Below are 25,446 nucleotides of genomic sequence, written 5' to 3'. Positions count from 1 at the left end.
CAATGGGAGAATATTCAGGGGTCTACCCAGAAGAATGGGTGTGCAGATCTGTGGTTTCTTTTTGTTCTTTGTACTGGGAGCAGAAAGCACTATGGTTTCATATATTGCTGGGCAAGCACCCTACCTCTGCGATGGATCCCCAGGCCTCAGACCCATGTTTTAAATGTTCAACCTGTTAGGATTCTGCCATTTTCCCCAGCTGCATGACCACACATGCGCAGTTCAGTAGCTAAGTAAGGGGTCTTATGTCTTATGTCACCTGTGTGCTGCGTGATGATTACGTCAATGTTGTAGGTGTGGTCATGCAATCGGCATGGCATAGCTCTGTAAGCAACATGTACATGTGAAGGAGAATCCTTAAAAAGCTGGTCAAAGACTCCTCCCCTCTCTTCTGCTCTCTCTCCTCCTCCCCCCTCTCCCTTCTCCTCAGGTGTCTCTTCCACAGGCCTGGCCATGCTCTCTTCTGTCCCCTGCCCCCTCCTCCTAATAAAGCTCTGATACTGGGTTTGTTGTGCCTTGTGACCTTTCTGGTAACAGCACCACTTATTTAAAACCAACAAAACCGTATATGCAAGGAGACTGTTGCTGGATATTCAATCACACTGTGAAACCCGAGCTCACATTTGCATTAATTAAATAAAATCAACCTTAGGTCCGGAGGCTGAGTTAGCAAGTAGTTGACAGAAAGTAATCATAGAGTCAGAGGGCATCTGGTAGATGATAGAGAAATGCACAGGAAGTAGTAGGGAGGGACTTTTTTAGTGGTGGTTTTGTTTGTTTTGTTTGTTTGGCAGAGAAGGCAGGTCTCTTTCAGAGAAACAGGCCAAGAGAGAAGGTCAGCTAGTTGCTACTCAACCTCTCTGGCTAGGTTTTCAACCTAGCCTCTGACTCCTGAGTCTTATTGATAAATAGAATGAGAGGGATTTAATTCAAAGCTGTATTTGGTGGCAGCACAGAGCTGGTGCCTGCAGGAAAAAAATTTCCACCAGGCTGCAGCCTGAGTAGCCGGGCCATGGCCAGAAAAGTATGCCAATTACTGCAGAGCCACAGTTACTGGCTGAAACAGCAGTAGATTAAAGCGCAGGGCTCTGTGCTGATGGAAAAACAGCAGGTGACTGGAGAAACGCAAACAGAATAAAGCATGTAACTTCTAAAAGGACTCTGAAGGAATCCAAAACCAACCACATAAATACTCAAACTGCCTATCTGGAAGAGGCATGTTTGGATATAGAGATATGGATATTTCAGATAGAGGAATTGAGTCAGGCTGTATTGGGCAATAGTCTCCAGCTGTAAAAAAGTGCTTAGCCCGAACCTGATACTTTCGTGCAGTGTGTGTGAGTGTGTGTGAGTGTGTGACCCCAGCCCCTCTAAATGTGATCCACTTTCACCCCATGGAAAGGTTGGGGCGCCTTGTCATGTCATTTTAACAGTCTGACCTGTTGAGATTGCGTCTGCTTCTCTGCTTCCCTTTTCTAAGTATAGCAGCATTGGTGGTTATGATAGAGTGTGAAATGACAGGGTATGGGGAAAATACAAAAAACAAAACCCCCCAAAGCATGGCCTTTTGTTGCTAGTCCTGTTAATCTTCAAGACGATGATGGAGAAGTTTGGCCTGGCATCAGCTGATTTTGTATATCACCTTTAGTTAATAGACTAATAAATTCTGTCATTGACTGGGTCATAGCTTACTGGAAGAAACAGAGATCCATTATTTTTGTATTGTATATTATTTGATTCAGGAAGTATGTTCTTAATATTTTATGTTTCTATATTTAGTACAGGGAAGCATAAGAGAATTCCATGTTGTTTTTGACCATATCTAAAGAAAGCTTCCTTTTAAAACATACTAAATACCCTATCAAAAACAGCTTTTAAGCAAAAATCATTTGAGATGCAGTCAGTTGGAGGTCTCATTTTAGTGGAATTTTACTTGTATTCAATTTTAAAGGAGAGCTGATTTTGACAGGGTAAGTAGTTCTCACGCAAGCCTGTCTTTCACATCCACCCCCTGAAGTTCTCCATCTTGGGAAATTCCGCAATGCAGAGGGAGGCTGCTGCCTAAGTTGGGGAGGGAGAAAGCCCACACAGAACTGCAGAGACGCCTAAAAGAAATCAGAGAAAGGACCGCATTTCTGTCCTGCAGTCGCACATCGAATAGGCTCACTTCCCATTTTCAGTGGTTTTATTAGCAGTGTCTTTCTTTCCCTTGTATTATAAAATTCTTTTGAAGGTGGTACATCAGTATTCGCAAGTCATCTAAGACAGCACCATGGACTGTAACCAGGCAAAACAAACGGGCAGTTACAAATGTTCCTCATTTGCTAGATAAAGGGAGGGATATCCAAGGAGAAGAGGTATAATCTATGTGAGTAGCTTGTAAGGTTTATTCAGCCCGGAAACATGATGGTTATTTAGGGAAAGCGAACTTACTTGTTGTTTTGACTCCAATCACAGCCGAACACGGCAGCCGGGTGTTTGTACTTGTGCAGAACTTTCCCATCAATGGTTCGAATGATACTAAAATCAGGTAAACAAAGTCAGAAGTGCAGCTTTCAAGGGTCAGTATTCTGAGATAAAAGCCATCTCTGCAAACTGCAAAGAACAGTTAAAGGAAGAAGAGGTACCAGGTGTGGTGGGACAGGTTTTTAATCCCACTACTCAGGAGACAAAGGCATGTAGATTCTGTCAGTTCAAGGTCAGCCTGGTCTACATAAAAAGTCTAGGTCAGCCAAGGTTATACAGAGAGACCTTGAAACACACACACACACACACACACACACACACACACACACACACACACACACACACACACACACACACACACACATACACAGACTCACACAGAGACACACACACACACAGACTCACATACACACACAGACTCTCTCTCACACACACATATACACAGACTCACACAGAGACACACACACACAGACTCACATACACACACAGACTCTCTCTCTCACACACACACAGACACAGGATCACACACAGACACACACACACAGAATTATATACACACAGAATCATACACACACAGATTCATACACAGAATCACTCACACACTTACTCACACACACACACACACACACACACACACACACACACGTACAGACTCACACACAGTGAGTGAGTGAGAGAGAAAACTGTTATACGTAAATGATACCAATTACAAGTCTACTTCACAGAATATGAATTACCATAATCCATTTAGATCAAATTAGAGGTGATAACTGATTCAGAAGCTATTTTGTTGAAAAGATTTCTTAATTATAGAAAAAATATAATTTTATGTGCTGTCAAATGTGATATAACATGTATTAGATTTTCAGCTTGAAATTTAAGTGCTTAAAATTTATTTTGATTGCTCATTCATAGAGTTCATTCAGTATACTCTTTTGCCAAGATCAAAACTTACGTTACAGTATTTTCCCTGATCTATATTCAGTAATGCAACTTAAATTCAGAGATCCTTAATGCAGGAAAGTATCCTTTATAATTTGATCACAGGAAATAATCTCTGATAACCTATTTTATTATTGTGACAATCCAAGTGCTATTGATTCCCTTGGAGATACAAGAAGCTGTTCCAGATCTCCGTGGAAGATGCTGGAACCACATTGGGCCTGTCAAAACTTACTAGGGGCCTGCACACTGGAGATGGCTGATGCTGATAGATGGAGCTAAATAATGCCTGAAGATGCATGGCAAAGTTAATTATGGATTATTTAATTTAAGAAATCTTAAGCATGTCTTTGCGAGTTTAGTATATCCCAATGATCAAATTACTCTTTACAGAGAAGAGTCACTCATGGTGACTTGTGAAGTATGCTTTTGTTTACCTTTGTTCTTTTTCTTCCAGTTGTAATTTTCTAAACAAGGGTGAAAAAGTTAGACCTTGTACAGAAAACTCTAATGAAGGCAAGTTTCCCCACCCTCAATGAGCAACTCTCAATGACTTCATTCCTAGTACGGAGTAGCATTGACTTAAAACAAGGTAATTGTTTCTGTAGGGGTTTTTACTTGGAAATTCAATTTTTCCTGGGGCTTGTCAGAATTAAGAAAGCGTGTATGTCTGAAGCATAGTGAAATTAGCTCTGCAGGAGGGCCTTTTACCTCACGGTCATATTCCTGTTTTCAACAGCTTCCATCTTTTTATAAATAGTGGAATCTGTAAGTCTGGGAGTATTTTATATTACTTAGTGTCTCTTAAATTTTCTGGGAAATTGAGTTCCCATAAGGCAGTTCTTTCAGTTCAGTGTTTTCATTTAGAAGGCAAAGTCTGTGCCAGGCATGGTGGCATATACTTGTAATCCCAGACCTGGGAGGTGGAGGCAGGATGATCAGGAGTTCAAGATCATCTTCAGCTATATAGAGAGTTGACGGCCAGCCTAAGCCTTAAGAGGCCCTGTCTCAACAAAACAAACTAACTCCATATTTGGTTCATTTTGTATTTTGAAATGCTTTTGCATGGCATTGTTCTTTAATAATGATATATCACACCAATAGAGCATGTGCCTATGTGGGGATTTAAATAAAACTTACAATGATACATTGTACAAACAGAATAAACAACTGAGATGATCCAAGGCATCCTTTCTATACAGATTCACTTCCTACCGTCAGATATAGTGCTTACCAGAAACCATCCCCACTGCAGGTTGCTATTCGTTTAGAATCTTTGTGACTCCAGGCAATGTAGAATATTACATTCTTCCCATGCTTAAAAAAATATAAAACAGTTATCAGTAAAAATTAATTATCCATTTAAAAAAATTACTTATTTCTAGGAATCATTTTTATTAGTAACTTATTCTAGGTGATAGTAGCATAGATATTAATGTCAATGGCAGAAATCTGAATATGCATATGCTTATACAACAGACAAAATTTTTATTTGTATGTGTGTGTATGATGTGTGTATGTTTATGTATGTGCATATGTGTGAAAAACAGGGGTACACTTGTCATGGCATGCTTGTGGAATTTAGAAGACAACCTTAATTATCAGTCCTTACCTTCCACATTTTTAAAAAAATTATTTCTTTTTGTTCACAGCTGCATATATCAGAGTAGTGGACCCTCACATCTCCAGGAATTATCCTATACTGTTTCCCACAAACTACCTTGTACAAACACAGGGATTCCAGCACATACACTACTGCATTTTAGGTAGGTTCTGAAGATTCAGACTCAACTTCTCCACTTTTGTGGCCAGTAGTTTACCCACTTAGACTTCTCCCCAGTGTTAGGTTCAAAGTGGGTCCCCAAACAGTAGTGCTGCTGACAATGTCCTGAATGACAGTGGAGACTCCGCTCGGGCTGGACTCTGACTGGGTAAATAGGACTGCTACTTAAAGTCAGCGTTCCTCAGCAATCTTGTAAAGTGGGTTTCAGTCTGTCAAGAGAAGCCATTACTTCCCTTAGCTGCCTCTGCAGCCAACTACCTCCTGCGATGAGAACCAGTTCCCTCTTAACTCAAGCAAGGCCCCAACAGATCAAAGTCCTACAGCTGGCTCATGGGCTGTTGTTTTCTCCCACCCTCACTACTCTGACTCCTAGGCTGGTCCAGCTTACAGGCTCCCTCCTCCCCACAACCTGTCTTTTAAAAACTGGCAAGGCTCTTCCTGCTTTATTATTATTATTATTATTATTATTATTATTATTATTATTATTATTTTATATACTCTCTTTGTCTTCTGGAAGACAGCCTGACAGTTTGAATTCCCCAATAAACCTTTTCTTTCTACTCATGGAGGGGCCAAGTTCAGTGGTTTCACCAGACCCTCACTTACACTCAGAACCTGAATACAAATTTTAAGAATATATAAAGGGGCAGCCACGCTTAAAAACAGATTTAGTAGTCATAAATTAGGCTCTAGTTTTGTTGGACACAAGGTTAAAAGTTGAAGTTGGCTTCTTCGGCCATCCATAAAATTTAAATGTACTTGTCTGTCTGTCCCTGTGAAGTCCAGTATCCAGTTGCTGATATACACCTTACTGCATTCAAACACAGGCTACCACAACTAATGTATAATGTCAGCAAGTTTTTTCACTCATTTTGCTCTAGTTTCAAAGGTTTATTTTCATTAAGATATTTGAAAATTTTCCAGGACTGGAGAAGCCCTAAGAGGTGTAGTTCTAGCTCACGTGAGGAGAACTTTAAAAACACACAAATCTAGTAAGCTGGGAAATGCCTGTCAACAACTGTGTGATGAGAAAATAAAAGGTAGAACCAACCCATTCTCAGATTTTAATCAAACTTTCTCTATTTTATGAATTGCTGAAATCATGGCTGTTATTAGAGTAAAGCCATGAATTTATAACCTCTATTTTAAGGCTGATTTATAAGAACATTGCCTCAAATTGTTAAGACAATTTACAGTGGTTTATTTCTTTGAAGGGACATAGAAGGTAAATTTATACAAGTGAATTAAAAATAGGATTAGTCTCTTTATATTTGTAAAGTGCACATACACTTTAAAAAAACATTGTAAGATTATGAATTTTGTTTTGACTTCACTCAGTAGAGGTTCTTTTGACTCTTCTAATTAGATACTTAGATATCAGAAATCTCTAATGTCATTAAGGATAGATACCTCTTTCATACACAGCAACTTCTAAAGTCAAGATCTCAGACTTTGAGATCTTTGATCTCGGGTTAGAATAATGGGATCTCATGGCCAGGTGCCAGGCCGAGCTCTAGGAGTCCAGTTTATGAGAGAGAGGAAGGATTCTATGAGCAAGGGACATTGAGATCATGATGGGAAAACATACAGAGATGGTCAGCTAAACTAGTGGAAATCCATGAACTGTGGACCAATAGCTGTGGATCCCCTATGGGACTGGACTCGGCCCTCTAGATATGCAAGACAGTTGTTTAGCTTGAACTGTTTGGGGGCCCCCCCAGGCAGGGAGATCAGAATCTGTCCCTGGTGCATGAGGAGGCTTTTTGGAGCCTAATGTCTAAGATGTGACAACTTGAGCAGCCTTGGTGCAGGGGACAGGGGCTTGGACCTGCCCCAACTGAATGTACCAGGCTCTGCTGACTCCCCATGGGAGACCTTGACTTGGAGGAGGTGGGAATGGGGGAAGTGACTGGGGGGAAGCCTGGAGAGGTTGGACGAGGGGGATCTGTGACTGGTATGTAAAATGAATAGAAAATTTCTTAATTTTTAAAAAAGGAAAAAAAGAATGGGATCTGAGTATCTCTGGCCTTGGGTGGATATATGACATTCTATCTAAATTGCTCAAAAGATCCTAAGATTTCTATCTTTCCAGGGGCTTTCTGGGAAAGAAGAAAGACATACCAATGCCTCCTACCTTAAGAGGTCATTTAAACAGACCTGTTGATTATCTATACAGGAAAACACCCTTTAGGAAATCTATCTGTTTTATTCACTTTAAGAAAGACATAAAGCCTATTTAAGCAGGTAAGTAGACACAAGACCTTCAGGAAGCTTAGAGGAAGGCTATAGAAAGGTCCTGGTTACATTGTGATCTATAGTTTTATCTTACTGGCCTGTAATCCTCTCGAGTGTACCCCAGGAAACATCCTATGATTTCATTTAAAAAAAAATCCTGAGATCCCTTTGAACAATGTCACTTCAAAAGTCATCACAAGCATCCATATGGTTATTGTTAAGACATGTAGACATGATATTCTCTTACAAAAAACCCTTACCCATGTTATGGGTGCATATCATATTTTGCCTAAATATATGTCTCTTTCTCCCTAAATGACCACACTTAAATCTATGTTGAAATAATACACACATACACACAGAGAAATTTCCATCTGCTTCAACCTGACTGACAGCAGATTATCTGTGCAGAGACACCTCATCATGGAGCTTTGTTTCTCAATCCTACTAAGAGATAGTTATAGTTATAGGCTTGTCGTGCAATAACAGAATTTGAAAGAAGATCAAAGCAATGGTAGAATCTGACTTCATCATGTTGTATATGAAGAAATAGGTTCATGACAATAAAACGAGTCTATAGCCAGAGATATTGCTAACAGAACTGGGTATTATAGTGAAGCTATTTCTTTGGTCCGGCCATTGCCATCAGAAGCCATTGTTATATTGACTTACCTTGACTCATATGCCTGGAAACAAAATAAGTACAATTTAGTGATGGTCAGGTCTACACTAATGTTAATGAGGCTGTTAATACTCCCTCCTAGAAGAAGGGACTAAGTCACTACTCACTCCTGCCTTAGAGGTTACTGGAGTATACACAAGGGGGAAGATGGACTGTAGAAGGGTCTTTGGTGACATTTCTACAAGGTGGACCACATTAGAGGAAGGAGCTTCCCAGTGATGTTCTGTTTTTGAATAATACTTGCTTTTTACATAACCACAATAAACCCAAAGGTTCACAAAGCTGGACTTGAATGGAATTCTGTTTTGGATGTTTGAGCAGAAAATTCTTCGTGATTTTATAGAAAATGTTATAACACTAGGTAATACTTTAGGATTTCTGAGTTTAGTCTTCTATCCATTATTATTTGCTTAGATTTTGTGAAAAGCATAACTTAAAATTCTTGGGAATCTATGATGCAATTTGAGATGAATTTTTCTAAATTCAGTTGTAATTATTAAATTCATCCTGGGTTATCAGTAGTTCCTTGCAGTGTCTTCTAATTGGGAAAACATAGATACCATTGTATTGTTACACATTAAGACAAAACATTTACATAATATGCAGTAAGAGATAATGCAATTTGACAGCAATAAGTTCATCTTACCTCATTGAATCGCTGTATCATTTTGCCCTTTTGAACATCCCAAATAAAAGCACCATTTTGGGAAGTCGCACCAGCAATGCAATCTGAATCACCTTAGAACACAATTGGTTGGAGATGATACATTTAGTATTTTCTACAAATGTGATTCTCTTTAAAAATGCAATTTTTGAAAAGGGAAGACTTGAAATTTATTTAAGAATTGTAGCTGATACTTAATTTATTTTTTATTTGTGTGGCATGTGCATGCCTTTGGAACTTAGAGGAAGATCTGCAGGAACTGGTTCTCCCAGTCTGCAATCCAGGTACCAGGGGATTAAACGCAGGTCACTGGGCTTGGCAATAATCTCTGTTACCCACAGAGCCATTGTACTGGACACATATTTGATATATTTATAATGGAAATTTTCAAAATATAATTATATAACTGTTATCAGTGCATCAACTATGAAAGAGAACAAAGCAATGAATATATTAGCTATATAACTTCAATAGTTACATGATCAATTTATTTAGTCTATAGCTCCTACTAAATTTTTTTAGAGCAAATCTCTGATAACATTTGAGATCAATAAATAATTCAGCATAGAAGTTGAAAAGACAGGGATGGCTCTGTTATCAAACCAAGTAGTATAGACACAATCCCCCAGGTTATCAGTAACTCCCAAGTATTATATGAATGCATAATGTGTTACTACTCATATTTCCTGGCTGTTTAGTAATATTTTAATGATTATGAAAATATTTTTGGAAGCTGATCAAATAAAAAAATTTCAGTTGAAAACACAAATAATACTTCTTTTTTAAAAATGAAAAATACACGAAAATTTTCAGGAAAAGTTTTATCGTGCAAAATCCATTAATCTTTAAAGGCATAGCTCTACAAATAGAGCCAAAATTAGATAATATTCAAATCATCTAGATTTACTGAAGGTTTTCTATGTGGCTGTTATCTTAATAGCCCAGGAATCAAAGTTCTTTTGCAGGTGAGCTATGCTATAAAAAGCCTTACATCTCACAGAAGCTGAACTGACAAAAAAGTTGCTATTAATTTGCCTCTACAGCCATTTGGAATAAGATTAAATCTGGATGAAGAAGATAAATTTGAATAAGATTTAGGAAAGTCACTTTATTTCATTCTGGGTTTTAATAAAAGGAAGTCTTACCTGGAGCCCATGAAAGAGCAAAAATGACCCCCTCATTACCAGGAGAAGTATACACTGCTGTTAAGGTGTTTACATCCCAGACTTTTATAGTGCCATCAAATGAAGCTGTTGCTAAGAGATTAGGATCATCAGGTTTGAATTTGCAGTCAAATATAGTTTCCACATGGCCCTAGAATTCATTATTTTTTTTTAAAAAAAATCATATTATGGAGGAACTCCTTATTAATAAAGCATAATACATAAAATTTATACATGTACAGTGATAAGAACAGACATAAGGTGATAACTTTCATTAGTTGTACTTAAATTTTTTTTCTGCTGCTGTGCTTTCAAATTTCAGTTTCGGAAACCTGAAAACTCACATTGAAAAGTAAAATATTTCTTGTTTCCTTTGTGCCAAAAGGAAAGGATATGTGAGAGAGGAAAACATTATAGAATTTTCCTTAACTTTAAAGCCTTGTTTGGAAGGTTTTGGTGCCTAGTGAGGCAGCAACCATATGCAGACCTTCCAAATGCTAAGTGATGCCAGATCAACCTGTTAGTACTATTCAGAAGTGGTAGAAATTTTAGGAGGTACGGCCTCATGAACAGATGGAGGTCTTGGAGGCCCTGTTCTAACTGGGTGTGTCTCTGCATTTCTCCCACTCTTATCTCTGCTTCCTGGCTCCCAAGAGAGGAGCACACTCCAATCATTTTTCTTCCAATAATATACTGCTGTCTGCTCTTTGCTTCTTTCTCTTCTGTGGAGCTAGAGATTAAATTGGGTCTCAAATATAAGACAAACCCTGTACCAATCAGCCACACCCACAGCTTTCTGTTGTTGTTACCCTGTGTTATTATCTAAAATGTTTCAACAGCAAAAACAGCAGTACATTATTACCTACAAAATAATGTTTAGCAATATTAATATGCAAGTATATATAAATATCACAAATTTATACAAAATAATCATTGCACTTAATAGAAGCAATAACCGGAGGACATACCAATTCCCTAAGAAAATCCCACTTCTTGGCTCCCATGTCATAAAGCCCAACTCCACCATCCAAGAAACAGCACACAACATGACCAGGAGGAAGAGAAAATGCTTGATTTTGTGTCAAATTTGGGGGCGGAACTGCTTCACTTGTTGAGGAGGTATAATGATTTTTGTTTGGAGACTGAGCTGAAACTAAAATATGAAGGGAAAATAGCAATCACTTTCTCTAGAATAAAATAACAGGACTTAATTAATAATCTATATCAGTGAGCCCAATTTCTACTTCCTTAGATTCACCAAAAATGTGGAAATAGGAGTATAAATCTTGATTATAATAAAGAAGTTTATACAAGTACAGATAAATCAGTATGACTGAAAATTAGTCAAGAATCTTAGCCTTTTACAAAAGTATAGCTTGTTATCTCCATAAATTAAAATATACCATTATTAGTTTTAAAAATAGTCTCCTTTCAAAATACCACCATAGGAGGCAAGAAGACAGCTCAGCAGTTAAGAAAGCTTGCTGTACAGTCATGAGTATGAAGGTTAGAGTTCAAGTACCTATGTAACAAATGAGTTACATACATGAGTGTCCCACAAACATCTGAAGCTCCATCTCCAGTGGATCCAATGCCCTTTTCTACCTCCACACACACAAGCAGGCATACACACATGTGCACATATACTCCACAATTACATGGAGAGACACACACAGGCACATAAAATAAATGAGCAGTACAACAACTTCATACCCAAACACCCACATAGGTGATGTTTTTCTGTCAATGTAAAAAACTTTATTTTCAAGTCAGTGTGAATTGCTTCTATTAACACCATTGTAAATTATTAGTACAAACCTATTAATTACACATTGAAATATGCATAAATACTTCATAGTATTTTGTATTCTGTTTAAAATATAAGAAAGTCTTGTTGAATTCATTATAGATATTGCTCATTTCTTTGAGCCTGAGAATGACAGGAAGTCCAAACCAGAATAGATAATAATAAAAGAGGTATTTTAGAATAATCAGTTTGTTCAATGACATATAGTATAGGTAAAAGTTAATATGATCCATAACCATTGCTTGATACTTTAATTATTTGACATCATGAGTGGTCTTGATAAACTTTATGCATCAATCTGCTTGGAATTCTTGTTGTTTAGAATTAAATGTCTTTATTTTTTAAACTGCATTTCATAATGGTTCTTAGTTTGTGGTATTGTGTTTAATGCAAACTAGGAAAAATAAGCTTGGAAGTCTACCTAACAACAGAGTATGTGAAAGATATTACTCCAAAATGACAATATTAGTATGTGCTTCTTTAGATTTTCTGGCTTTTAATAGACATGGACACTTTTGTCATCAGGAAATATGAAAGAAAATGATTATGAGGTGTAAATCTTTCCAAGATATAAAAATTCATAATGACAAAACAAAGAAAGTAAAGCATACAGAAAAAGAACATAGAAGCAATGTACAATATTCTAGCTAGTCTCTCACTCAGCATTCTGTTTCTTCTAAACCCAGGTTCAAACCATTGAAAAGCTGGGACTCTACAGATTGATTTAAGTTTACAAAAGTGATTGAGGTTCAAATTAGTTGCTTCTAACTATTTATCAATGCCCTCTGAATTAGAAAAAAAACCATTAATTTTAATAGCTATTGTTAGTTATTTATATTTGTATGAGGAAAAATAGGCTTGAGTAAGGAGGAAATGACTATCCTAGATAAATGTACGTGCACCCGCATGTGCGTGTCTGTGCCTGAGTGTACACTACATGTGTGCAGGTGCCTGTGGAGGCCAGACAAAGGTGTGCTGGAGTTACATGTAGTGTGAGCTGCTTGATGTGAGTGCTGAGAACTAAACTCAAGTCCTCTGAAAGAAAAGAAAGCTCTCTTTTAACCACTAAGCCCCAATCATAAGTTATTCTTTTAATCAAGAGCCCCATTATTGGCTATACAATACCCAGTGGGGATCCACAGAAACATATACATGCAGCCAACACTGAATGAACTCAGCAGATTGTATTTATATTGGTTCTTTTTTGTATATCTGTAACAGCAATGGCTAAAGGAGTCTGTGAATTTGGGGGGATCAGACATCAGAGGGGTAGGGTAAATTATTTAATTATATTTTAATTGGAGAAAAAAGTTCCTTAGTCCATAGTTTTTGCAGTCACAATATGGACACATTACCCCCTATGCAGAATGATATGATAGACCTCACAGAAAGTCAATTCTATTCTTGCTTACTTTAATAAAAAGTCTAACTAAAAATTATTCAAAGTTCCAGATTGTTTATTTAGAACATGCATTTGACTATTTATCTTGCATTAGAAAATCAGCAAATAACCAGAAAATAATGTGCAAAAACAAAAGAGCAGAGATGACTCAAAATTCTATAAATTCAGTGACAACTCATAGCCAAAATGAAACCCAGATTTCTAAGTCTTGTAATTTGAACACTGAGATTATTTTAACATTTTTTTGCTATAAACTTTGTAGCTTATAAATGAGGTATACTTAAACTATACCTGCTGTGCCAATTTTATTTAATCCCATCATTCTTAATAATTCTCATCAATATCATTGTTTCACCTCCCTCACAGCAATAATTTAAGATTATCTGAATGTTATCATTCAGTGGCATTTTGCAAATGTAGGTTGGCTCTAAATAGTTTTATATTAGGAATACTAATTATTCTGTGGGTTTATGGTTCCTTCAGTATGCATATTATCAAGGCTAATTCTTTTTTGTTTGTTTGTTTGTTTTCGAGACAGAGTTTCTCTGTGTAGCTTTGGTGCCTGTCCTGGATCTCACTCTGTAGAACAGGTTGGCCTCAAACTAACAGAGATCTGCCTGGCTCTGCCTCCGAGTGAGTGCTGGGGATTAAAGGCATGTGCCACCATTGCCCGGCTCAAGGCTAATTCTTTAAAATGCTTTTTAGCAGTATAAAATATGTAATATATTTATATTGTGGTACCACTTTCTGTGCAGAAATATGATACTGTGTAGTATTAACAAAACTTTTATATTTTTACTTACATTTTTTCTTTGGAGGAGAATTAACGACATGTAAGCAGTGAAATCCCGTTTTCTTTAATTTAAAATTATCGATAGGTGTTGTTCTTGAAACATTCCAAATACGTAAAACACCCACTTGAGAATCTAGTCAGATCATCAGAAATGCAAATGTCAACACATTTGTTGGACACTAAAATACCCAGTTATAGAAGTAACAACAAAGACCTCCAGAGGCAATCACTGACATCATTTAAATATTAATGATGCAATCAAAGAAATGGCTGATATCCTGCTCCAGTTTTATATTTGGGGCATGTTTATTTTTTATTCCATTACACTCTGTCACTGCGATAGAAACTGCCTTCCTTAAAAGCTGCCCACCGTGAAGGTCATTATACAGTATGATCACAATCAATCTCTTTGGACAACACTCATTCTAGGAAATGGTCAGGCAAAGAAAGTTATCCACGTCTAACACTAAGCGATCTCTTTATATTGAAATGTCTATCAACTACTCATTATCTGCTTTCAGACAAATAAATCAAACATGCTTGAAAATCAATTAGAAAATTGCTCCCTCTTCCAAATCTCTCAATAGCTTGCATTTGAGAATAGTCTGTCTGTGCCTCAAACAATCACACATAATATTACCTTATTACCCAGTAATTTTACCAATGTTTTTAAGTTAACAGAATTATAAGTTCACATAACAGTTCTACACTGATGCTCATAATAACAGTGTTAGTCATAATCACCTAAAGTGTGAACGGTATAAATAGCGACCACTGACAACATCTATAATAGGATAGTATTTATGACAGGATGGAGTGGCAAAACTGGTTTATGCTGCAACACAGATGTATCTTCAAAATACGGTGCTAAGCGAAAGGAGTGAATACAAAAGGCCACATTTGAAATGATTGCCTAAAATGCCCCAAATAGGCAAACTCGGAGACGGGAAGTAGATTATCTGTTTTTATGCACGTGTGCTTTTCAGGGTGGGGAGAGGAACAGTGATACTTGGTTATTAGTGGATACAGGTTTTGTTTGGAAAAAAATAAATACTCTGGATTGAGGTAATGGTCATATAACCTTGAGAATAGACTAGAAACCACTGAACTGTGGTTAAAACAGGTGAATTTTGTGGCATATGAAGTTTATCTTACTACTAATAAATATATATTTTTTCTTACCTATTATTCATAAAATCCCATAAACTTATTTAAGGTTTACTAAGATATATAAACTAGGAATCCATCTATTTTTATTTAAATTAAAACTGCAAAAGTAAAACAAGTACAGAATCCCTCAAACTTTTGAGGTGAAAAATAATATTATTTTATGCCAAGTACATGTATATAAATGTACATGGAATAAATGTAACTCTCATGGAATGGTTGACTGTCTTCTCTCTGTCCCCTTTCTCTCCCTCTCCCCCCACTTCTTTCTCTTTCTCTGAGCCTTAGTAAACAGTAAAAGTTGGATATTACTTGCTGTTGCTACTCCTAAACTCTTCCATCTTCTCAGATTTCATGAGTTACCTTGACAGCTTCTCTCAGACAGGGACTATACACTACTTTCATTTCTAAATTTGATTGAAGATACTTAACTATATCTTAGCATATCTGGTGATGATCGGTTAAAACTAGTGAGGTTAATCAGGCTCCTATCAGGAAATTTGATTATTTTCCAACCAATGCCTTCGATGTCCTCTATCCACACCTGGAATCCAACTGTTTGCTGTTTGTGCACATATAAACACAGGTACATGTGCATAGATATAATATATCGCAGTGGATTTCTACATGCAGGAAGTATGATGCCTTAATTTCACTTTAATCATGCCAGTGATGTACTATAAATTAGACACTTACAATATTAAATGTTTGTGATGTTAATTAACAATTTTTATGAAATCAACTAACAAAACACAATTGATCTAATTCAGTTCATGAACATTCATGGATTTGAAGCTTTCAGGAATACAGATACATTTACCTCCAGTTATGAACATGCCTGGAGCACTGGGAACCCAGGCTAAGCACTGCACAGACACTGCTGCACTGGGAAAAGTAAACGTTGTGATGCAATACAGTGATTCAGAATCCAGCAGGCGAATCCCATAATGCAAATTAGCCACCAGAAGATAGTCAGTGGATAGGGGGTCCCACTCCAGGGCTGTCACTGGATCCTCTTCATCTGTTCCTTCAAGAGACTCAGGTCTCAGAACGTGCTTCTGATGTTTACTACCTATCATAAAAAGGAACTTGTTTCAAAGAGCATCAGAGATCAGTGTTTCATTCATGATCTGTACTGTATGTTCCCAGTCTGTGAGACGCCTGAGAGCATGATCTGGCTTTCCTATATGGAAGGCCTGGCTGACATGTGCATGGGAGAACTGTTAGCCCCGATGATGCCAGTCAGGGTTAACTGCTTTATTTGGATACCCTTGAGTGCTTGAAGTATTCCTCATATTTAGTACGAAAAATCTAGAAGAAAAAGATTTGCTTGCCTCATAAGAAAAATAAAGTTTTACTTTCTCATGAAGACAGGGACAGGGAAGTAGTAGAGAATATCAGTAAAATGTTTTCCATAAGTAAAAACAGTAACTTCGGAGTTGGTTGCCTAGATCCACACTCAGGTTCTACACTAACTAGCTTTGCTCTCCTGAAGAAGCCACAGTCTTTGATGCCTAAGCGTCTCTGGTTTTATAATGGAGGACTCAAGATTTGTTCACAGAGATTTTGACAACATTACATGAGTAGTTCGTTAAAGAGCTTATCACAGTAAGGATGTGTCATAAATAGCATTATCAGTATTTATGGTAATTCCTTTCTCATTCTTTATCATCAGTTGTCAAAATTCAAACCAGAGAATTAAAACAAGAAATCCAGAATAAATAAGTGAAATTAAATATACAAAGAATTATCAGAAATCATCTTAACTTTTGTAAATTAAATATATAGCTGGTATTGGGAAAAGACGTGTTGCTGAGGAACCACATGAGAACTCCTCTGGAGTCCCCTTATTCCCAAAAGATAGCCAATGAGTCAATTAAACATAGACAATGTAAATAGGAAAGAAATGCTTTGTAGTCTGAAGAATTATAAATTTTAGAGGATGTGCTTGTTTAAAAGTACATGATTATGGAGTGCAGGAAGACAGCTCAGTGCTTGCCTTGAAAGTATAAGGATCTGCATCCAATCCCCAGAGCCAGATAAAAATGATGGGCATGAACGTATATGGTTATAGTCCTAGCATTCTGGAATTGGAGACAAGCAGATTCCTGGAGCTTGCTGATCAGCCATTATTCTAGCTCTGTAGCCTTAAGTTTCTCTGGTCCCACCCGGCCTGATGTCTCATGTCTGTCTACCCCCTCAAACTCCCCAATGCCCCACCTCCCCCCGCACCTGTCCTGCAGCCGCTTATAAAATAATCACTTGGAGGCTTAATATTAATTGCAAATTATATAGCTTATGGCTGAGGCTTCTTACTAGCTAGCTCTTATAACTTAACTCAACCCAGAACTACTAATCTATGTATCGCCACATATTCTGTGGCTTTACCTGTGTCCCATTACTTGTTACTCCTGGGATGGTTTGGCATCTCCCTTTACTCTCCTTTCTTCTCTCACTATCTCTCTTGGATTTCACACCTGGCTCCATCCTACCCTGCCATAGGCCAATGCAGCTTTATTTATTAGCCAATGGGGCAACAGATATTCACAGCCTACAGAAAGACATCCCACAGCATAGCTCTATGGGCAAGGTCCATGCCAATGTGACAGACTGTCTCAAAAGTTAAGAACATGGCGTTATTGAGGAATGATGCCTGAAACTCTTCTCTGGCCTCCACACAGATACATGTGCACATGCACCTGCACACAAATGTGTATCTGCAAATGTACACATGCACACACACACACACACACACACACACACACACACACACACGCACGCACTCACACACACACTCATACATGTGCTTGCCTCCCCCCAGGAACACACACATCAAAAACAAAACAACAACAAAAAACTATACAATCACTCTTGTTTCAGTCTCATAATTATATGTTCTTTTCAACAAATCAGAACACAAAAGTAAAAACAAGTTAATATCCCTTAGTTACATCAACTATTTACTTACAAAGTGAATTTAATATCTTATTATTTCAGCTTTAAGCTCACAAAACCATGTTATTTTTAAAATACACTGCTTATCTTAAATAGGTAGTATTTTATTCAGAATTTTACTTATATACTCACAGAAAATGGATGCGTGATTTTATTCATTTAGCTTTATCTACTTTGTATATTAAAATAAAAATAGGTTTAATGCTGGAGAGATGGCCTTAGGCAGTAAAGTGTTTGCTATGTGAGGATAGGACCAGAGTTTGGATCCCTAGCACCTAGAGTTAAAGTTGGGCAGGGCAGGGCTAGATTGGCCAATAGTGACCACATCGTTCAGTGAGAGACTCTGTCTCCAAATAAGGTGGTGGGGTAATTAAGAAAGATATCTGATTTTGTCTTTTATCCTTCATGTACAGATGGGGACTTGAACATACCACACACACACACACACACATACAGACATATGCACACACTCCCCACATACACGCACAAAGAAAAAAATTACATTTTATTTATCCAAATAAGTACTTCTTAACTGCCTATTTGGTGTGATAGAAAGTGATGTGCATAACAGTCATAAAATTGAAAGAGTTATTTAAAAAAAGGACTTATTAGCCAAAGACTATTTCTTAAGAAATGTGGGTATTTGTTTGTGCCAGTTAATTTTGTTTTCTTTCAAAAGTATCTTAGTATGTAAAAAAATTGAAACCATGGAAACAAAATGGGAGAATTTGAATTGTGAATGCTGTCAGGTGTGTCTAAGCTTCGTGCATTTCAAAAAGACATTACCATTTACAAAATTCACAGGCTTGAGTTGGATATGTCTGAATCATGTTGTTTTAAATGATAATGGATTACATTCATCACATCTTTTCTGGGATCCTTGTGTTTTTATTGTAAGGAATAGAAAAAAATGAATCCATAAAGTTTTGTGGCCAGTCATCAGAAGAATATAGCTGATATTTTCATTGATATGTGCTACTGATGTGCTGTGGGATGTCTTTCTGTATGCTGTGAATATGTGTTGCTTTGATTGGTTGATAAATAAGGCTGTGTGGCCTATGGCAGGGCAGGTTATAGCTAGGCAGGATACTGGAGAGAGAGACAGGAAGAAGAAAAGAGAGGGGAGAGAGACACCAGCACTGCCAGGAGAAGAAAGATGTGAAAGTACTGGTAAGCCACAGCCACATGGCAACTTATAGATTAATAGAAATGGGTCAAGTTATAAGAGCCAGCTAGCAAGAAGCCTGCCATAGGCCGTACAATTGGTAATTAATATTAAGCCTCTGAATGATTATTTTATAAGCGGCTGTGGGACCTTGGGGCTGGGAGAGACCAGAGAAATCTTCCGGCTACACTGATGTTATGTTTCATTTATAAAATCGAGTTTCTTGGCCTATCAGACAGGAAGAAAATCTTGTGATAGAAGTGTAGCAGCTTCTACATTAAAAACAGTAGTCAGGGAAAGTTGGTGTTGAAAAATTGAAGGTGATATAGCATATAACTGTTAAATTTCGGATTTTGAGATCCGATGGTTAAAGAGAAGAGTAAAGAAATCATGGAAGTTTACACAATTCACTGTGGCCATAAGGGGAAAACGATAAAAGCAACAAATAAAATTTATACTCATAAAGAAAACTTTCCCCAATCAGTTTTAATTTTTTTTATTAATGTTAGAAAAGTTAAACATAAGGTATTTTTAATTATTTCATTCTTGAAAGAGCAATAACAAAATAATAAAATTATGTTTTATTATCACCTAAATTTTAAAGTGAATATAAACCTGACAATAGTTCATAACAGGCCTAGTCAGTCCAGTTAAGTAACTAGGCGTTCAAAGCTTCACTGTCCCTTTCTCTGTAAGGGGTGATATCTTTGATAAAGAACGTGGTATTGCAGTATCTCTATCAAAAGGTAAATCATCTGTGGATAGTATTAGAAAACTGTTATACCTCCCGGATGAAAATTCTTGTTCATTTGACTTATTTTCCATAAATGTACAGATATAAAAGACTGATCTGAAAATTCCAAACAAAGACAAATGATTGACTGGAGTTGATTAAAAGAAAGTCCGCACAGAAGATAGAAGGGGAATTTCATGCTTTTCAGTAAAATTTGCTTCAAATGAACATTAGGACTCAGCACAATCTGGATAATCCTAACATTCTGGGCAATTGGACTTTCAGCACTGCTCTAATTTGGAGTCTGGAGAGACCCCCAAGGGCTCATGTGTAGAAGGTTTGGTCCACAGCTTGTGGTGCTGGTGACAAGGAGTGGGAGGTCGTAGATGGCGTCTTGAAAAATCAGGTTCTGGTTGGGTGGTAGTAGTACACGCCTTTAATCCCAGCACTTGGGAGGCAGAGCCAGGTAGATCTCTGTGAGTTCGAGGTCAGCCTGGTCTACAGGGCGAGATCCAGGACAGGCACCAAAACTACACAGAGAAACCCTGTCTCGAAAAACAAACAAACAAACAAATCAGGTTCTGGATCAAAAATAAAATAATTTATTTATTTATTTTTGAGACAGGGTTTCTCTGTGTAGTTTTGCATCTTTCCTGGCTAAGAAAAATATTTTTAAAAAGTTGATTTACTGGAGGTTTTAGGTCACTAGGAACATGCCTTTGAAGGGAATAATGGGATTAACTTCCCTTCCTCTTCTCTTTTTCACAATCAATAAATGATTAATAAGATTTTCTTGTTGTATGTTGTAACTGGTAGTATGCTCACACAGGCTCAACACAATGAGGATGATGGATCAGACACAGGAACCTCCCACATTGTGAGCCAAACTGAGCCAAAATAAACCTTTTCTTTTTTAAAGTTGTTTATTCTCAGACTAATACAGGCATATGAATAAGAATTATATTTGCTAAGAAAAACAGATGAGATCAAGATAATTAAATACTTACCAGGCTGAAAAATTGATATGCTTCCATCAATATGACCAAATGCAACTTTTCCCTTCTTTTGGGTGTGCCATCTAAATATACAGATATCGGACACAAAACTATGAGCTTCTTTGTGTACGGACACTCCACTGTTTGGTCCCGAGATGGTCCAAATGAGCAGAGGACCTTTCTGGGAAACAAAGGCCACAGCATCATCTGTGTTCCAGCACCAGCCGAGACAAGCAGGTGTCCCTGGAAGAAATTAAATGCAAACACATGCAACAGAAAGATGTGCATAAGATTCGTACAACTGTTGTTTGCATTGTGCACTTATAAAAATAGAAATATAAGGATTATTTCATTATTTTAAAAACAATCAACTTCTTAATTGGGAACTGTACTTACAAGATAATCTTTAAAACTATGGGGAATATACTTAGAGAATACCAATTCATTTAACCCAGCGTATTTTATATATGAAATATGTAGGGTTACTCAATATGTTACTGTGTAGAGCTGCTGACAACTTTAACATTTAATAATTGGGTGAGTCTAACACTCATTTTTCCACTAGACAGACTAATTTACTAGGGAAGAAAAGAAAATAAAAATGAAAAACATCCAGGGCCAATACTGTATGTACAAGTTAAAATATTGTAAAAAATAACAATTGTTAAACATTTCTAGATAAAGTATTAAAGCTTTCAAATTGGGAAAGTATTTGGAAATAAAATAACCTGGAGGAGTTATCAATAAGTCTTTGACAATTTTCACAGCAAAAATTAAATTAAAATGTATCCACACTATTACTACAATCATTTAAGTTTTCTACAAATGTCAGTGATGAAGTCCTTTTAAGTATATATCCAGAGACATGGGGAACTATGGCTAAATGAACTAAAGCAGTCTCCCCGCACAAATACGTTAGATTCACATAAGGTTCTATTATGACTCCTTGACAAAGACAGATGATAATAATAATAATAATAATAATAATAATAAAAATTATAATTGATAAAGAAAGATAATAATAATAATAGTACTTCCAAAGTTCATTGAAGTTGTTATTTTCAAACATAGGCTAATACAGATTCTGTGTTGTTGTTCTCATAAAGTTGTGACTTTATGAGAACAATGCATCACAAACCTTTAATTTTTTTTACCATAAAATATAAAATTAATTGCAAGCAGTTTTCTATGTTCTATAAGATCATTTACAAAAATAGAAAGTATTGGGTATATGCATTGTTATTACTGTAAACAATACTAGAATAGGACTTTTGATTAACAGTGATCATCGGAAAATATGGAGATATATGAAAACTCCTGACAAAGGCCACAAATGGCTGTTTTTATGTCACAATGGATTTTTCTCCTCAGTGATATACTAAAAACTCAAAGAAAACTGTCAACTATATTAATAGATGTTCGCTAAACAGCTGGCTTTATAAATATCTTTCTCAGAGGGTGGAGCGAACTCTGCTCACTACCTAATTACTGGTTATTCAAAGTGATAAAAAACAGATTACATGAATTTAGAAGTAAAATCCACTATTTGCACTTCGAATTCCTATAATTTGGAAAATACCTTAAAACAACATTTAATAACAAAATCAATTCCTTTCACTGAACTTTTAAAAACATTTTTAATGGCATAAATTGAAAAGGCAATATACTAAATGTGTTAAATATGGCTAAAAATTTAAAAAGGCTGTATTGCTACAGAAAACACAGGGATAATTTTGCAAGTACACGTTAGAGTATAATAAAGAAAATTTGAACAAAATTAAACTAGTGCAATAGTTTAAAAGTTTAATACTTTTAAAAGAAACTGAATATTGACATTCTATCTAGAAACACCATACACACTATAAATAATCATCGAATTATCATTGGTACTGAAAAATAAAGTGAACTATGATATTGAACATAAAATGGTTATTTAATTATATCATCAATATAGGTAAAATTAAAGCCCAATGTTGAGTAAAATAGGATTGTGATTATCCAATTCCCAAAGATCTGTTTGTTGAAACAAGTTTTCATCTCTATGAAAGCACAAATAAGGTCACAAAACATGCTCAGCAGTACATCATGTAGATGCACATTATCTGCATATTATCATCCATATGTGTCAAAGATTGGAATACCCCAATGAACAGGCAACTTACCTAATTAATTTTTCCTAGTTTTGTTTGAATATTTATTCTGGAAATTTTCATACTAAATTTTCACATTGAAATTATTTGTAATTGGCTACATTCTTAGTTAATAACATCCTCTTCGGAGTTTTATTTTGGGAAATTCTATTTCAGTTTTGTACCCATGCACCTGCCACGGCATGAAATGCATTTCTTAGACATGTTACTACTAAAAATTTTGAATACTGTTTTAAAAATCTGAACTAATTAAACAAATTGAAATAAAGATAGTTTACTTGGTAAAATAAACTTTATAAGTATACCTTTGATGTTGTCGAGTTTAGCAATGACTTTTTGCTCTGCAACATTCCAAATGATCACTAAGTTGTCAGTACTGCCACTTGCAAACAGGTCAGGGTTATGTGGACACCAAGAGATTGCCGTGATTGTCTTTTTTATGTTCTGACATAATTGCATGAAGTTTGAATTCATTATAACGGTGATCCAACTAAAATGAAGCACGTCAAGCCGTTCAATTCTCCTTTTTAAATAGTACATTCCCAATTAGAAATCATACTATACAAAACAGAAACTATGCAAAGAAATACTGGTTTGCATAAAAATAAATATGAATTCAATTCATGCCTTGGTTTTCATTCAACTGAATTCAGTAAGCTTAAAGAAACCGTTTGAAAAAAAAAACTGAGAAAGCAAAGATTTTATATTAGAAGTAGTAAAATGTTTACATTATAAACATGTATATTGTATAATTTTATTACATTTTTCATCAATATATTTTATGAAATATAAAAACCCCTTTGATTTAGAATCTTTTAAAACATTTCAGATGTTTGAATAAAAATTAGGTTAAATAAATCAACTGTTCTTTAACAGAAAAACATGAATAGGCTTTTAAGTTTATTTTAAAGTTATTTAAAAAGAAAACACTTAATCTGTTTATAACAACTTTTAGAAGTTTTCAGTGATGCTCAAAAGCAATTCTCCAAAATATTAAAGGTGTTTTCTTTTCTTAAAATGCATTTCCCACAGGGTGGCTGTGGCACACACCTTTAACTCCAGATCTCTGCGAGTTCGAGGCCAGCCTGGTCTATACAGCAAGATCCAAGACAGGCACCAAAACTACACAGAGAAACCCTGTCTCGAAAAACAAAAACAAAAAACAAAAACCTAAAAAGCAAACCCAAAAAAAGAAAAAGAAAAAAAGCATTTCCCTGACTGTCTTAGGCATGTGTTAATGCATTCTGGTTATTGTCTCCCACTACACTCTCTTACTCCCCCCTCCCCAACCTATCAACTCAACTCCACCTCCTCCCTAAGGTCCTCTAGATGCATGGTTTTGAGTGTGTGTGTGTGTGTGTGTGTGTGTGTGTGTGGTGTGTGTGTGTGTGTGTGTGTGTGTCCGTCCATGTCCGTGTCCTATTTACTTTAACCAGGACTATCTGTAGGAGCTCTGGATTAGGATAATGCACTGGAACCTGGTGGGGTCAACAGCGGCTCCCTTTCTCTGAATGTGACTGTTGGGTCCCAAAGAAACTCCTGACAAATGGCTAACTCCGGGGTGCCTATTAGCATACCAAAGTGCCGGTTTGTCCTCCAGCGGTACCTGGTGAAGAGTCCAGGCTCCACGGGCACTTCTCACCCTGCCCCCACCCTAAACTTCAGCAGCCCAGGAGCCTCACTCCCCTCCCCCAGCTTCCTTCCTATATAATTGCCATTTGGGCCGCAGCTCGCTTGGCCTCTAGGTTCTCTCTCCCTCTTTCTCTCTCGGAAATGGTTCAGCTATTCATTCTTAACTATTAATGGTGTAATAGACCCTATACATCATTGGGTTTTTTGTGTTTGTATGTATAAGTGCCTCCATTAATTATTACTGCTGGAATTAATCACTTTAATTTATTATGTCTTGTACCTTCATTGAGACACTACTTGCTAACATAGAATATAGTTTCCTACATGATCAAGCTTCTGTCTCCTTGTTCCCTTGGCCTCTAATGCTTTCCTCGCTGATTTTCTCATTATTATTCATTCACCATCCCAGAATATGAGTTCAAAAAACCACTCCTCAGAAACATGTTTTCAGACCTTAAATTCACAATGCCACCCCCCTAACCCCCCGCCCCCCGAAAAAAAAAAAAAAAACCCGAAAGAAAACAAAACAAAAAGCCTAGCCTGTAAGACTCTGTCCTGTTGTATGCTTCCTATTCCATGTCCCACTTCCTGAATTGCTTTCTTATTAGGTAGGACCCCTCAGGTTCACACACTTAGGGAGAGCACAGGGTCTATACAGAGGATCCGCCTCATTTGGTCAGAGTTGCGTTTCTAATGTCAGGATTCAGGAAAA

General features: G+C 36.7%; 2 protein-coding genes across 2 annotated transcripts in view; one reads left to right on the top strand and one right to left on the bottom strand.

Moving 5' to 3' along the window:
• Window positions 1-25,446, top strand: part of Wdr17 (WD repeat domain 17) — a 124,895-nt gene that overhangs the window by 45,376 nt on the left and 54,073 nt on the right.
• LOC119089224 (WD repeat-containing protein 17-like) lies at window positions 9,578-23,720 on the bottom strand. The gene is made up of 6 exons (XM_037211743.1): window positions 23,408-23,720; window positions 20,965-21,195; window positions 15,925-16,176; window positions 13,948-14,070; window positions 10,904-11,088; window positions 9,578-10,086 (listed from the first exon to the last, which is right to left on the bottom strand). Exons 1-6 carry the CDS (start codon window positions 23,640-23,642, stop codon window positions 9,898-9,900), a joined length of 1,215 nt encoding a protein of 404 aa, XP_037067638.1. The 5' UTR covers window positions 23,643-23,720; the 3' UTR covers window positions 9,578-9,897.

This window comes from Peromyscus leucopus, chromosome 17, assembly GCF_004664715.2.
Source record: "Peromyscus leucopus breed LL Stock chromosome 17, UCI_PerLeu_2.1, whole genome shotgun sequence".
Lineage (NCBI taxonomy): Eukaryota > Metazoa > Chordata > Mammalia > Rodentia > Cricetidae > Peromyscus > Peromyscus leucopus.
Note: the sequence above shows the minus strand (reverse complement) of the source record. Positions and strands in the feature narration are given on the sequence as shown.